Source organism: Cydia pomonella, chromosome 5 (assembly GCF_033807575.1).
Source record: "Cydia pomonella isolate Wapato2018A chromosome 5, ilCydPomo1, whole genome shotgun sequence".
NCBI classification, from domain to species: Eukaryota; Metazoa; Arthropoda; class Insecta; order Lepidoptera; family Tortricidae; genus Cydia; species Cydia pomonella.
Window position 1 is genome coordinate 24,439,327 of NC_084707.1, and position 13,573 is coordinate 24,452,899.

Consider the following 13,573-nt stretch of genomic DNA (forward strand, 5'->3'; position numbering starts at 1 on the left):
CGCATCTTGGTATTCAACATGCTTGGTATGCAACATCTATCAAGGTGCTATTTTATAAGGAACTTTATAGCTATATTATTTATTTATTTCAACTTTATTGCACACTAAAAATCAGTACAAATAGCTGACTTAATGCCTTAAGGCATTCTCTGCCAGTCAATCATAGAGCAAATAAAAATAATAATGTGGGACAACATTATATCCAATATTTAATTTATTTATTTATTTAAAACTTTATTGCACAAAAGACAAACTTAATGTACAAAAGGCGAACTTAATGCCATGAGGCATTCTCTACCAGTCAACCTTAGGGCAAAGCAGAAAAGATTGTAGGCGGCGCGTTTAAAACTAAAAGAAATTGTTATTGAAAGAATTAGAGTCCTAATACACATAAATTAATTATAAACTACTTAAATACATAAAGACACATACATACATTACACAAATAAATAAATATATATATACATATATATATACATAATATACATAACCGATTCGATTTAATCTGTAGTATAAGCAGCAATCTCTTTCTAATAGTTAGATGCCTTTACGAGTATAAAACGTCTTACATTACAACATGTCAATTAGTCAATCTTTAGACTTTACCTATATTTTCCAGCAGCTAGCATTTTAAGACTCAATTTTATACTATCTATAATACTTCATTGTTAACAAGTATGATGTGGGAAGTGCTAGAAACGCGAAGAAAGCCCACCGCTGCGACTGTCAGCATGGCTGGCGAGCGCATCGCCCCGCTGCTGCACTACATTAACCGCAGCATAGGGAAGAGAAGCATTGACCGTCGCGCCGACTAGAGGCTGGAGCGAAGGCGGTGCCGCCGACTCTAATGCCAGCACGCCGCCTGGTAACACGCCGACGCGGGCTCGTTCTATCGCTAGGCCGAGCTCGTCGCCCGCGCTGCTTGCTAGCGAGGCAGCTGCTTGCGCTAGCGCGCTTGATGATTCAGCCCCAAGCACGTAGCGAGTACCTGCACACATGTGAAAACGATGTTATGATGTGTCTTTTAATTTTCTGTGTAAGTTAGCAGTGGTTTGGTATTTTACTGTTATGCTGTTTAACTTGTTTGAAATAATAAAGAAATAAATTAATGATAAGGATACCGTATTTTCGACATATTTTTGCGATAGTACATAAATGTTGATTATTCATGTTGAATTCCTTGGGCAAAATATGTAGAATAGATACTGTTAGTTGATGTATAACTGCTTTAGTTTTAAAATTGTATATACTCCTAGGAACTAGATTAACGTCTCTTTTGTGGACATACATACCCAAATTTAACGGTCAGGTACTATTTATTTTCTATTAACCTGTGTGATAAACCTTTAAACCTTTTTCTACTTGCCGAATCTTTATGCACTCATTTTAAACTTAATACTTACTCGTATATTCCACACAGGAGTGACAACTTGTATTTTAAAATTACCTATTTGAATCAACTTTCTACTAATTATTATAATCATGCGGCAAACTACGGCACACTAACCACAGACGTTCTCGTTGAGTAAAATGGCAGGTGCGAGGTCAATCGGCGCAGCGGGTGAATCTCGAGCATTGGCAGCGCTGCCCTCGCCGCCCGTACCATCTACGCCCCAGGGTGGCAGCGAGCCGAACGGTACCGATAGTCCTCTGTATTTACAGAACAATATACCAAGGTTGAGATTAGGTTACGTTATAGCTATAATGTTTATCTACTGATGTTACAGTTAGTAGGTTAGCGACTAAGCTGCGGTAAGCACGATTGATTATTATAGGAATACCTAGTGATCGTATACCTATGTTGAACGAAGGTTGCATTTTTGACCCATTATTGTAACTTTTTTTTTTACTTGAAAGTAAATATGACAATTTATTCAACTTTCAAAAGAAGTGACAAAGATTGAGGTTTTACCAAAGTTTATTTATACATGACCTTACATTGTAATATTGCTAATGTGCAGTGGTAAGTCAAAACTTTTGTCGAACTAAGTTTGGTAGGTAGCAGCTATACGCATATCATGCATTTACGAAATAAATATGAATATGAATATACCAAAAACAAAACAACAATGGCTTTATAACAAAATGACTGATTAGCAATTTAGAAACGTGTAATTTTGTGGTTACGAAAATCCTTGATGTCAGGTTTAAATAACACGAGCCAATACGTACGTGACAAGTGCAATGTAGGTATCAACGGGATCTACCACAGCCAGGCCGGTCGCCACGCCGCCGGCCGGCGGTGTTTCATCGTGCGCCTCATTCACAAGAGCAGCAACTACCCTGTATACATTTGTTTATAATAGAAATAAAAATACCAACAATATCACCGGATAAACGGTTAAGTTATTCAAAATGTTACTTTTGAATAATATATATTTACGTAGTAAATACGATGGTGTAGATAAGAATGAAACCTTATTCACCAGAATGTTATAAAATATACATTGTTGATACATTAATTGTGACCGTCTAAATACACTTGCGAAAGATGCTTAGTGGAAACAAGACTAAGGGTCGGTTGCACCAAATTAATTACCATCATTTTTAATAATTAGCCAACGTTTTTTTTGGAATCGTATAATAGAAATAATTGTGCATGAGACATACTTTTGTTATAGGATAAAAAGGCAAATGTCGCCAACCTGCGCTCGGCCCCATCAACGTCGAGGGGTATCTCGATTGCCGCAACGAGTGCTCTCGCTGCCGACACAGCGCCAGCGCCGCCGGCGTACAATCTCCAGCCGCCAGCTGGAGTAGCCAGCGCCGACGAAAACCGTACCGTGTTTGACTCTTTGGACCAGATCGCCGTTAGCTCTGTGTGTATAGATTTTAATTTGTAAATAGAATAAATATTAAATTTATTGATGACTATCGGAATACTACTTTATTTTTAATACATGTTTAAAGTTGCAATTTGTGATAGGTATTTCAATTAATTGTTTTATTTATTAGGTACTTATTTATGTAGTTTTTAAAGCGTGTCCAAATTATTACATCCATATAATTAAATAAAATTAACGTTAAATCGAAACCATCACGCTATCTGACAATTGCTGTTATTGCTTATTGTTGACGAAATATAACTTAGAGGGCTATTATAATGGTCGTTCACGCTTATTCAATTATAATTTTTTTTTTTTAAATATAATTATAAATGCTTTGTGTAAGTCGTGATAAAGCATCTAGCTTGCTCTTATACAAAGCACAATAGTCGTATAAAAATTGTATCATAAGTCTTAAAATAACATATCTAGTAAAATTTTAAATTAACATTCGACTTCTGTTTGTTAGTTTTGTACCTGCACTAGTGTTGCGCTGCAGCATCTCAAGATAGTCGGCGTAGGCGGCGTCGGCGCGCACGCCGTTTGCGAGCCAACCGGGGCGGCCGGCTTCGCTCGCCGCCATCGCCAAACCTCTTGACACTGTGTAACCGCCTCTGTTGACAACAATATAGTATTCTTATTGCATGCCAGCCAATAAAATAAAAGCTTAACGCGAGCGATTTATTATCACTCTGAAAGATAATAAATCGTGTAACAATTCAGCAGACATTATTGTCAGAAAACATTAAAATAATCCTCTCGTTTCCTATGCAATATAACTATAACCAGTAATAAATATTGTTATTAGCAGTTTCTAAATTATTCGATAATTTTAACGTCGTCGGCGTTGTCACGTACATAATTTAAAAAATAGTAATATTATAAAGCGCTCATGTACGCATGTCAAAACAATTATTACCGATGTGCGAAGAAAACATCCCAAAATGCCGGCACAATCAAAAACTCGGGAAGTTGCAATTTTGTTATTACTATTTATAAAATATTAACAATTTTAGATAGCGTAGTCTATTCAGTTCTATACGAATGTGAAATATTGTGAGTATTATGTGATCTGCAGCGAGAGCCAAACCAGTAACAAGCAGCCTAAAAGCTGCATTCGAACTTTACTAATTAAGAATAAGAATAAGAATAATATTTATTTCAAGAATTTGGCATTACAAGACCAGCAGTACATTGATCCCCACACTAGGCTCAGCCTGTCACGTGGGAATCTCAGAGAAGTATCGAAATGGTGCGGTTCTCATTTTAACAGAATACATTATTGTTAAAGCTAAATTAAATAAGTTTTTTTATTTATTATATGACTAACTATCAAACTAAGCACAAAAACAGTTAAAAACGTCTCAGTAAGTTGTATGTAAGTGAAAGTGTTTATGTGAGGGTATGTGTGTATATATGTGAGTATGTATGTATGAATATGTGCGTGTGTGTAACTACGAAATGTAAGAGAAAATTCACCTCAATATGACATTATTCGCAGCATATCTCGCTCGCACTATATTAAGGACGATTAGGTAAGATGAAAGATATCAAAATGTTTGAATACCTATTATCTAAAGTTCGAATCCCACTCAAGGAGCCTGCTCTTTCTTTAGGCATTAAATAATTCCTTTATTAGCATGGCGGAATAACAATATGTATTACTGGGTATATTTGAGGATGTATGCATTATTTTAAGAAGGGTGGTTTGAATTTGTGTGATTTATATAAAATTGTGACATTGTAACTACTAACATTGTAACTTTACACATAAGCATGTACTTATAGCAGGACAAGATGTGTCCCAGTTCCATTTTCGAAGCGTGGGAAGGGATTAAATGCATTACCTGTCAATTTGTTGTGGAGTTTATGAGATCTGTCGATCTTCTGGGAGTTTGTTGTAAGTGGTGCTTATTTATTGGTATGCTGGTGACACTAATACACATGAAATAAATTCGCTTCCATCGTCCATGTTTTCATTGGGCTTGAGTAAGTGATCACAGTTCAAGTCAAGTAGACTTACTGAATATTCTTACCTACTTTCTTACTTCGTTGGCTCAGTGCCCTAACATGAGACTTGACCACTGACACATGGCGATGCCACTTTTATCGCTCTAGCGCTACTTCTCGCCAACTGTTGACTCTTTTCACATTCTTCATTCTCTCAAAATGGCCTAGCCAACGTAGTCTGTGAGTTATTGATATTGGGTTCTCATCCATTCTTTTATTTCGCGGTTCCCAAGGACTGTCCTGCTTCCATCCGGTCTTCGTTTGGGGCCCAATAATATTACTCAAGTCACTTACGGAATAGATTAAGTTTATTATTTATTGGATGAAGTGGCAGCCTCACGGGCCTTTTCCAAAACACAGTAAGCATAGATTACAATTAAAACACTTAACAATACAAAGTAAATGCATGATGTACGTTAATTAGTCAGCGTCGTCGATATTCAGTCACGTCGAGGCCTTCCAAAGTAACATAAATTTGTATCTCCTTGGATTTCACGGGCCTATAAATCCCAGTCTATTGATTGGCTTGCGTAGGAACATAGATGTAGGAGTATACATGTAGACGCCCCTTGAAGAGCTTTAATATAATGTGGAACGCCTGCTGGAACCCATTCACAGGTGCATCAATAGACACCCATGAACCAGTCGCAAAAGGCATTAGGACTATTGTAGAAAAAGTGAACAGTATAACGGTCTATGGACTGAAGTTTGGGTGGAAAATGAAACTGGGTTATTGCAAAGGCACCTGAAATAACAATGTTTCCACTAGTTATCGAGACAGGCGGTGAGTTGCCGCCCAATAGATGGGCCCCTGAAACTGCCGTCGTAAAGACGACCAGGAACAACACCGGTGTAAGCGGCTCAGGGGTGTCGAGAGGTGAACGCCGTTTTCTACCCAGTGGGTGATAACAGCCACTGTGCCAACTCGCATCTTTCACTTCCACCCGTGGATCATTAGCTCTAACGACTCCTCTCTGGACGGCCCATGAAGGCAAGCCAGAGTTGAGAGTCCTTCTCCCCGTCCTTGGGGTCCTCTATAACGGACGAAGACACGCCGGAGATTCCGGCCCGTGTGGTCGTTTCGTTACTCCCCAACAGCTCGCCACAAGCTGCCCTGCGGTTACAATATATTATAAAGGCAAGCCAGAGTTGAGAGTCCTGCTCCCCGTCCTTGGGATCCATTCTAACGGACGAAGACACGCCGGAGATGGAGACCCTGTCCGACTCTCTCGGAAGTACTCGGGTCCGTGTGGTCATTTCGTTACTCCCCAACAGCTCGCCACAAGCTGCCCTGCGGTTACAATATATTATTTTATTACATATTATATGTCTTTCCATATCTTGGGGCCATGGAGTCTCGGACCTTTGGGAGGCATGTGTTTGGTTTCAACAGGATACTATTTCATTATTTTTACCTTATACGCCGTTTCAGCTGGGTTAGAGTTTGGTCACTGATGACTGCCGTCCCAGAAAAATATTAACGGAGATATGGGTAAAGATCACTAAACTACCTGTTTATGTTTATGTGGCTGAGATACACGTCATACTCGTGAACGGGTGCTGTTTGTGGAGACCGGTCTGTTTAAGCTTACGCGGGGTACAGGTTATGTTAAAGTATGTAACTTTACTTTTGAGTGACATTAACGTGAGACACTTCATTCGGTTCTTGTCTGTTTTAATTTTTTTGTCTTTTAATTATTTATATAAGAATTCAAGCCTTGGCGACCCTCTACATCTCTAAGGATAATTTAATATATATTTTTATATTTCATCTCTGACACTTAGAGACTTATACATCTCTAAAGAATTTTAGTATTTTATGGTTTTATTTTTTTATCATAGTTTTTTTTGTGTAATTTGACATTTAGAGACAGTATACATCTCTAATAAAGTATTTATTATTTCATAGATTCGATATTTGTAATTGTTTTTTTTTTTTTAATTTATTGTTTGTAAAAATGGACATGTAAAAGTGCCCCTGTGGCCTATTTGCTGAATAAATGTTTGATATTTGATATTTGATGATAATGTTAATTGTCTATGACTAAATATGTGTGTGTGTTCCCAAATCGAGACTTTAAAATATGCAATCTCGTTAGCAGTCCAGATCCGCCCCGTTTAGAAAGACAAGCAGACATTGTCAGCTGACAATCAAACGGCGATAAAAAACGGGAAAGTAACGCCTTTGTATCGAGTGACTGGACGGCGCCAGTTGGCATCCACCCAGGAACTCTTCTCGTATTGTTCCGATCTAATTTAGTAATTAAAATTAGCGTTATATTCATAGTTGAAAATTCAGAGTTTAGTAGTGCAAAGTGTGATAATACGACTAAAATCGTTTTACTTACGGATTTGAGGGTAGTGACATTTTCACACTCTGTCATTGCAACATCTGTGCAGAGTCAAGGCCAGTCCAGACGAGACAATTTTCGCCTAATCAAATTAAGTCAAATTAATTTGGTGGTGTGTACGCAACAATTAAATTGAAGGGCATTGGCTTGGCGATTCCATTATATGACGTTTTTTTCTGGTCAAATTGTCAGTTTGATCATTGCGTCTAGATGCTTTGTCCAACAAGATGAAATTCCGCAAAAATGTTTACGAAATAAAAACAGTTCAATGAGTCGACTAAGATGGAAAAGTCTCACGAAAACATGCTCTAAATAGACGAAGGAAAATAAGTAATGATAACTATTAACTATGCCTTTGTTCCGGCTTATGAATAATGAAACACTTAAAAATAGCATATATACTAATGAAAATGAAATTATTTGCCGAAGAATAGAGACGAAAGCGCCCGCCGCGTCGCTGTATTTCAAGAAATATTTCTATTCCGATTGTAAAAGGTAGTATGTAACAATAAATTCGCTTGGAGATAAGGCTTTTTAATTTGAGATGGCAAAAGACAGCTTCGGTCTATTAGCGAGTGTGTATTTTAGTAAACATGCTGTAATATGTCCGAAATGCGAACACTTAGGGTCGGTTGCACTGCACTAAACTGTCTGTCACCGTTAAAGAGTTCGCTAAATTTTATTGTATGAGAACAAGTTTTGCCTTGAATATGCCGTCTTTAATCTCATTTGATATACTGTGGGGTAATTTGTTATATAATTGTATAGATCTTACATGGGGGCTGTTTTTATACATTACCAATTTGCACGTTGGGATGGCTAATACATTTTTACATCTCGTATTGCCAGCTACTAGATCTTTGCGCATTTCATATAGGTGTAAGTGTTTTCTTAGAAACATGGTTGTTTCCAGGATGTATATAGATGGTAAGGTAAGTAATTTGAATTTCAAAAAGAATGGACGGCAGCTTTCTGGTACGCGTCTGTTGGCAAGGATGCGAATACACTTTTTTTTGCATTTTGAAGAGGTCGTCGACATCTACACTGGCTCCCCATAGTGGGACACCGTATCGTAGCCACGAGTAAGCGTATGCATAGTAAACAGAAAGGGCGCAGTTAAAGTCCGTAGATCGTTTTATTTCACACAATGCATAAATAAATTTTGAAAGTTTGGTTTTAACGTTGCTGATGTGGTCTTTCCAGTTGATATGCGTATCTATTGTTAAACCGAGAAGGGTAAAATTATATATGGATATTATTTATGGATAGATCAATATTGAGGGGTTTCTTCTGGAAAGGTTTAAATTGGTGTACTGATTGTCAAGTCTCTATATCAGTTAACTAAAGAGATTGACAAATGAATAATTATTAAGAAAATACCAATTGGACTCATACATACTCTATGTAGCGTGACGTTATTTTTCCATCAACGGCATGAAATGTACGGGCCTGTTGATAAGTTCGCATCACGTGCGCGATTGGTCGCAACTAGTTGCGTTAGACTGCACGATTGGCTCAAATTCGTGTATGACACCCAAAAGGACACCGCTGTACTGGCACCATTCTTAGAGCCCGTAAGGCCCGTCTTTAGTAACCCCGCAGTGTGAGAATCAGAATGCCGGCCGCGGAGTCGCCGGAATTTGACACCCGCCGGTCAAAACTCGTCCTTGGTGAAGGTCGCTAGACGTTCAGACGGAACACCGCAGGTTTAGATAAGTTCTCGTTTAGATATCGTTTGTATGTCATATAATTGACAGAAGCAGTTCGATTCGGGCAACCAATGTCACTTTGACGTTAGATATATCTTATTTTTAATTTCGACATGTCGTTTAGTTATCGATCTTTTAAAGATATTTCCAAGATCTTAAACGTGTCTTAATCATTCTTCGAATCGGAGCGTTTACTCATACACAACCTTATTCCTCCGTCCCCATTTCACCATCGGACTACCAGACAATCGGCACTTCGGCATCGCTTCATGGTAGGTATTCCACAAATACGCACGAAGCGTTTCGCTTCAACATTCCTTATGCGAACTGCCAAGGAGTGGAATGCCCTGCCCGAGTCTGTGTTTCCGTATGAGTACAATCTGAATCTCTTCAAGGCTAGAGTAAATAGGTATCTCATAGGTAAGCGTGCTCCACCGTAGACCGCATCAACACTTACCATCAGGTGTGATCGTGGTCAAACGCCTGCCTATCCCCCATAAAAAAATAAATAAATAAAAACATAGTTTACGATGTCATCGACCTTCGTAAGGTACCTATAATGTAATGAGACACATAAAGTAGTGTCGTGTAGTTTTACAAGACTGGTCTTAAAAGACAGTCTATTTTGAGTCATGAGTCGAATCCCCTTTCGAGTCATTCTGGAGCGTGACTCAATGAACTAGAGCTGAGATAATATAGGACTTCGTCATGTCATTCAGAAATTCTACTTATCTTAATCAGAACAATCAAAATTGTCGTTAGTGAAGTATAATCAAGTCTTCACCTTCAACCTCAATTTTTCTTAGTGTATAATTTTGCCTACTCAGCAGTAACCCGATGAAGTCTATGAAGCCGATGGTCCTGCGTTCGAATCCAGGGAAGGGCATATATTTGTGTGATGAGCACAGATATTTGTTCCTGTGTCATGGGTATTTTCTAAGTATTTAAATATTTGCATATTATATATATCGTTGTCTGAGTACCCACAACGCAAGCCTTCTTGAGCTTACTGTGGGGCTTAGTCAATTTGTGTAATAAAGTCCTATGTCCTAATATATATTTTTAATTAACTTACCGAGAAAAAGCCGAGCCATGCAACACTGCAGTGTTACCCCCTCATAAAACTTAGCAAATCCCTGTTAAATTTTGTCCCTTTCTAACAAACACAAATGTCAAAATGACGAATAAGGACAAATGAATGAATGAATGAATGAAATTTAATCCAGAAAATTATTTCCTTATACATTATACATTTACACATAATTACATTACATAAAGAATTAAATTAAATTAAAATAAAATTAAATCAAATTAAATAACATCCTAAAATTTAAATAACCAAATATACTAAAATATTTATTGACAATAACAATATACATAATGGATATATACAGATGATTACTATAACTAGCTTATATCTAAAATAGGCCCTTGAGGCATTGTACCAAGGATGCTGGCGGCATTTCCTCGTTGTATCGCAATACTGATACGTTGTGCGAGGAAGCCGCCAGCTCTTCGGTCACCAGTTACGTCAACCAGACGTTTCGCGATTTCTCCAAAAAACTTGTGCACGCTGGGACCCCATGGACCTAGAGTTTCAACGCCAAAGTCACCAAATATTATATTACATTACAATTCAAATAAGGGCCTGCGTCCCGGGTTACCCTGAGCCCGTCACAATAGGCTTGTGGTAGCCCCTCCAGCGCTCGTGCAGCGGGCTGACAAATGATTATCAAAGGCTTGTTAGACTCGACAATGAATAATGCCATAGATGTTACATAAACAATTAATTTTTGCAGCAATGATAACGCGTCTGCTGTCCTCGTTTTTCAAGAAGGTTAAAAAACAGAAACATTACAAAACCAGCTTGAGTAGGCGAAATCGTTAGCTATTTCTACATGTATACCAAATCACTAGATTCATAAGCGGCCATTCACACGAAAACGTATACCGTGAGATAATATTATTATACTCGCTTATGACAGTTATTAGCGAGTAAAAATTTATGATTGGAAAGAATAGCTGCAGCGAGAAGTAAAAATTATCTTCGAATATAAAAATAAATGAGTCACCACTTTATCTAACAATACGAGTAGTACAAACAGTCATACTAAAAATAGATGTGTAATGGCATGTCTGTGAAGTTGGCATATCAAAGTCTAGCAGATCACGTTTTTATTGGAGTTCTATTAGCATGCACCATAGTTCTAGAGTTCCTGGTACTTCATATCAATAGTTCTGGCGTTTTTATCATAAAAACCAATACTATGGATTTTTACCAAATGATATGCTAACTTCACACACTAGCATATCATTTAGTTACAAATGGAATAAAAAAAATTGTATTGCCTTGTCACGTGACAACAAAGAGTTTCTGACACAAAAAAGACATCTCTGAGACCATTCATTATAATTATTAATTATTTTTGAATACAGTGATATACTAACATCACACGTGGCTAACCGACTGGACATGTTTTAGAATGAGACGGTTATGGTGACTTTATGGTGATCAACTGGCTGGCTTGACGACCAGTCTGGCCCAGTGGGCCGAGACCTTGCCTTTGAAGCTGATGGTCCCGGGCTCAATCCCGGTAAGGGCATTTATTTGGATGATGAACACAGATATTTGTTCGTGAGTCATGGGTAAAACACTATGTATATACGTATGTATGAATATCGTCGCCTAGTACCCATAGTACAAACTTTGCTAAGTTTGGGGCTAAGTCGATTCGAAACAAGTATTTACATACAATTTAAAGTCATAATGACTTTATCCGATGTCATGATGACGTTATCTAGATCTTATAAATCTTAAAGCGTTTTCACATTTGCTAATCCACCTCTATGCCGACGACCTCCAAATTTACTCTCAATGCGTAATTAACGATCTACCTAAGAGTATCGCCTCCATAAATCGGGACTTGGAACACATTTCCAGTTGGAGCAAACGCTATGGGCTGAAAGTTAATCCGTGTAAGTCGCAAGCTATAATTTTAGGCAGCTCTCAACTCATTTCTCGGATTGACTTTCTTAACTTACCTTTCATAGTGTTTGATGGTGTCCCGGTTCCATTATCGAGCCAGGTAAAAAATCTTGGAGTTATATTTGATCGCACACTGTCTTGGGTACCACAGATAAGTGAGATCAGTAGGAAGATGTTTGCTTCTCTGGGGTCACTTCGCAGGCTTCGTAGCTTCTTGCCGCTCGCTACCAGAATTGCGCTTGCTCAATCTCTTCTTCTCCCTATATTGGATTATGCCGATATTTGCTTTCTTGATCTTACAGAGGACCAGCTAAATAAACTTGAGCGCCTTCAAAACGTCTGTATAAGATTCATATTTGGATTACGCAAATATGACCACGTCTCTGAATTTCGTACCCAGCTCAAGTGGCTCCCTATTCGTCATCGCCGTAACTCTCATATTATTGTACTTCTTTATAACATTCTTTTCAACCCCTCCACCCCTCTATATCTTAAAAAGCGTTTCAACTATCTTTCCTCGGTCCGCTGTGCGGAGATGCATCTCCTTGCTCTACCACCTTCATCATCAAAATTTTATAGCAACTCTTTTTCTTTTCGTGCTGTTCGGTTGTGGAATGCTTTGCCATTAGACATTAGACGTGCTAAATCCCTTCCCGTTTTCAAAAATCTTTTGAAGACTCACTACCTTTCGCTGCCTTAACTTGCCTTTATTTATGATTGTATAATATATAATGTATGTATGTATATATGTATTTATTTTATTAGTATGTAGGTATGTATTATATTGTTTGCGTCTTCATTTTGTTGAATTATATGTATATCGGCACTACCCGTTCAATGTTGTAAGTTCATTGTTTCCTGCTACCCAAAGGTTGTCTGGAAGAGATCGCTTCTTAGCGATAAGACCGCCTGTTGTTACCTAACTTTTACGTGTTTTTTCATTTCCTGTCTATTTTTAAATGTATGGTGCACAATAAAGAATAGAATATTTACTTACTTACTTACTTACTAATCCGATATCTGATGTAAGATTCAACATCAGCGTAGTCGCCGGGCCGTGGGGTGTACAGTCGCTATCAGATATATCGGAGCGGCCAAGGTGGTCACAAATAACTGAACACGCACTCTAACGCCTTTGCAATCAATTTAATAAATTTTGAAAATTTTAGTATAGGGAGCGTGCATGAAATGTAGGAGGCAGCACAGGAGCCGTCCGATTTTTGGCGCGAGGCGTAAATGTGATGTTTATTGTTCTGATGTAGCCCACAAAATGGCAGAACCTACTATGCACAAGAAAACACGTGACGTGTAAATGTACATGTTTATGATTACGATTCAGGTCACAAGATGGCAGACCCTCCAACGCGCCCGGTCCCTATGGCTTATGGTGGGCAACAAATAACCCGACCAAATTACGTAGGTTGTTTTTGATATGTTGTCAGGAATGTTAAAACGTGTTTTTAATTTGGCGCATTACATACGTTCTGTCCTTCACGGGCGCACGCGTTTAGCACGTCTAGTTGATCCTACCATGTATGCATAATTCGAAGCGCATCTGGTCGGAACAATATGAGTAGGTATAGTTATAAATAGCAATACCCCTAGTGTAAATAAATTCGATTTCTAAACGTGACGTACGCGTTTGCGTTTAGTCTCATTTTGTATTGGATTTAGAAAGAGCGCGCCAAGCGG

General features: G+C 38.2%; 1 protein-coding gene across 6 annotated transcripts in view; it reads right to left on the reverse strand.

Moving 5' to 3' along the window:
- Window positions 1-498: 498 nt before the first annotated feature.
- LOC133518147 (glutathione hydrolase 6-like) overlaps window positions 499-13,573 on the reverse strand; it is a 67,853-nt gene continuing 54,778 nt past the window's right edge. For 5 of the 6 annotated variants that reach the window (XM_061851739.1, XM_061851740.1, XM_061851742.1 and 2 more), the window contains 5 exons: window positions 3,303-3,439; window positions 2,646-2,817; window positions 2,173-2,283; window positions 1,508-1,650; window positions 505-988 (listed from right to left, as the gene is read on the reverse strand). In XM_061851739.1, the coding sequence (XP_061707723.1) occupies window positions 693-988; window positions 1,508-1,650; window positions 2,173-2,283; window positions 2,646-2,817; window positions 3,303-3,439 (859 nt within the window). In that variant the 3' untranslated portion in view covers window positions 505-692. Of the gene's footprint in view, window positions 989-1,507; window positions 1,651-2,172; window positions 2,284-2,645; window positions 2,818-3,302; window positions 3,440-13,573 lie in introns of all 6 variants that reach the window. The other variant, XM_061851738.1, reaches the window with a different exon arrangement.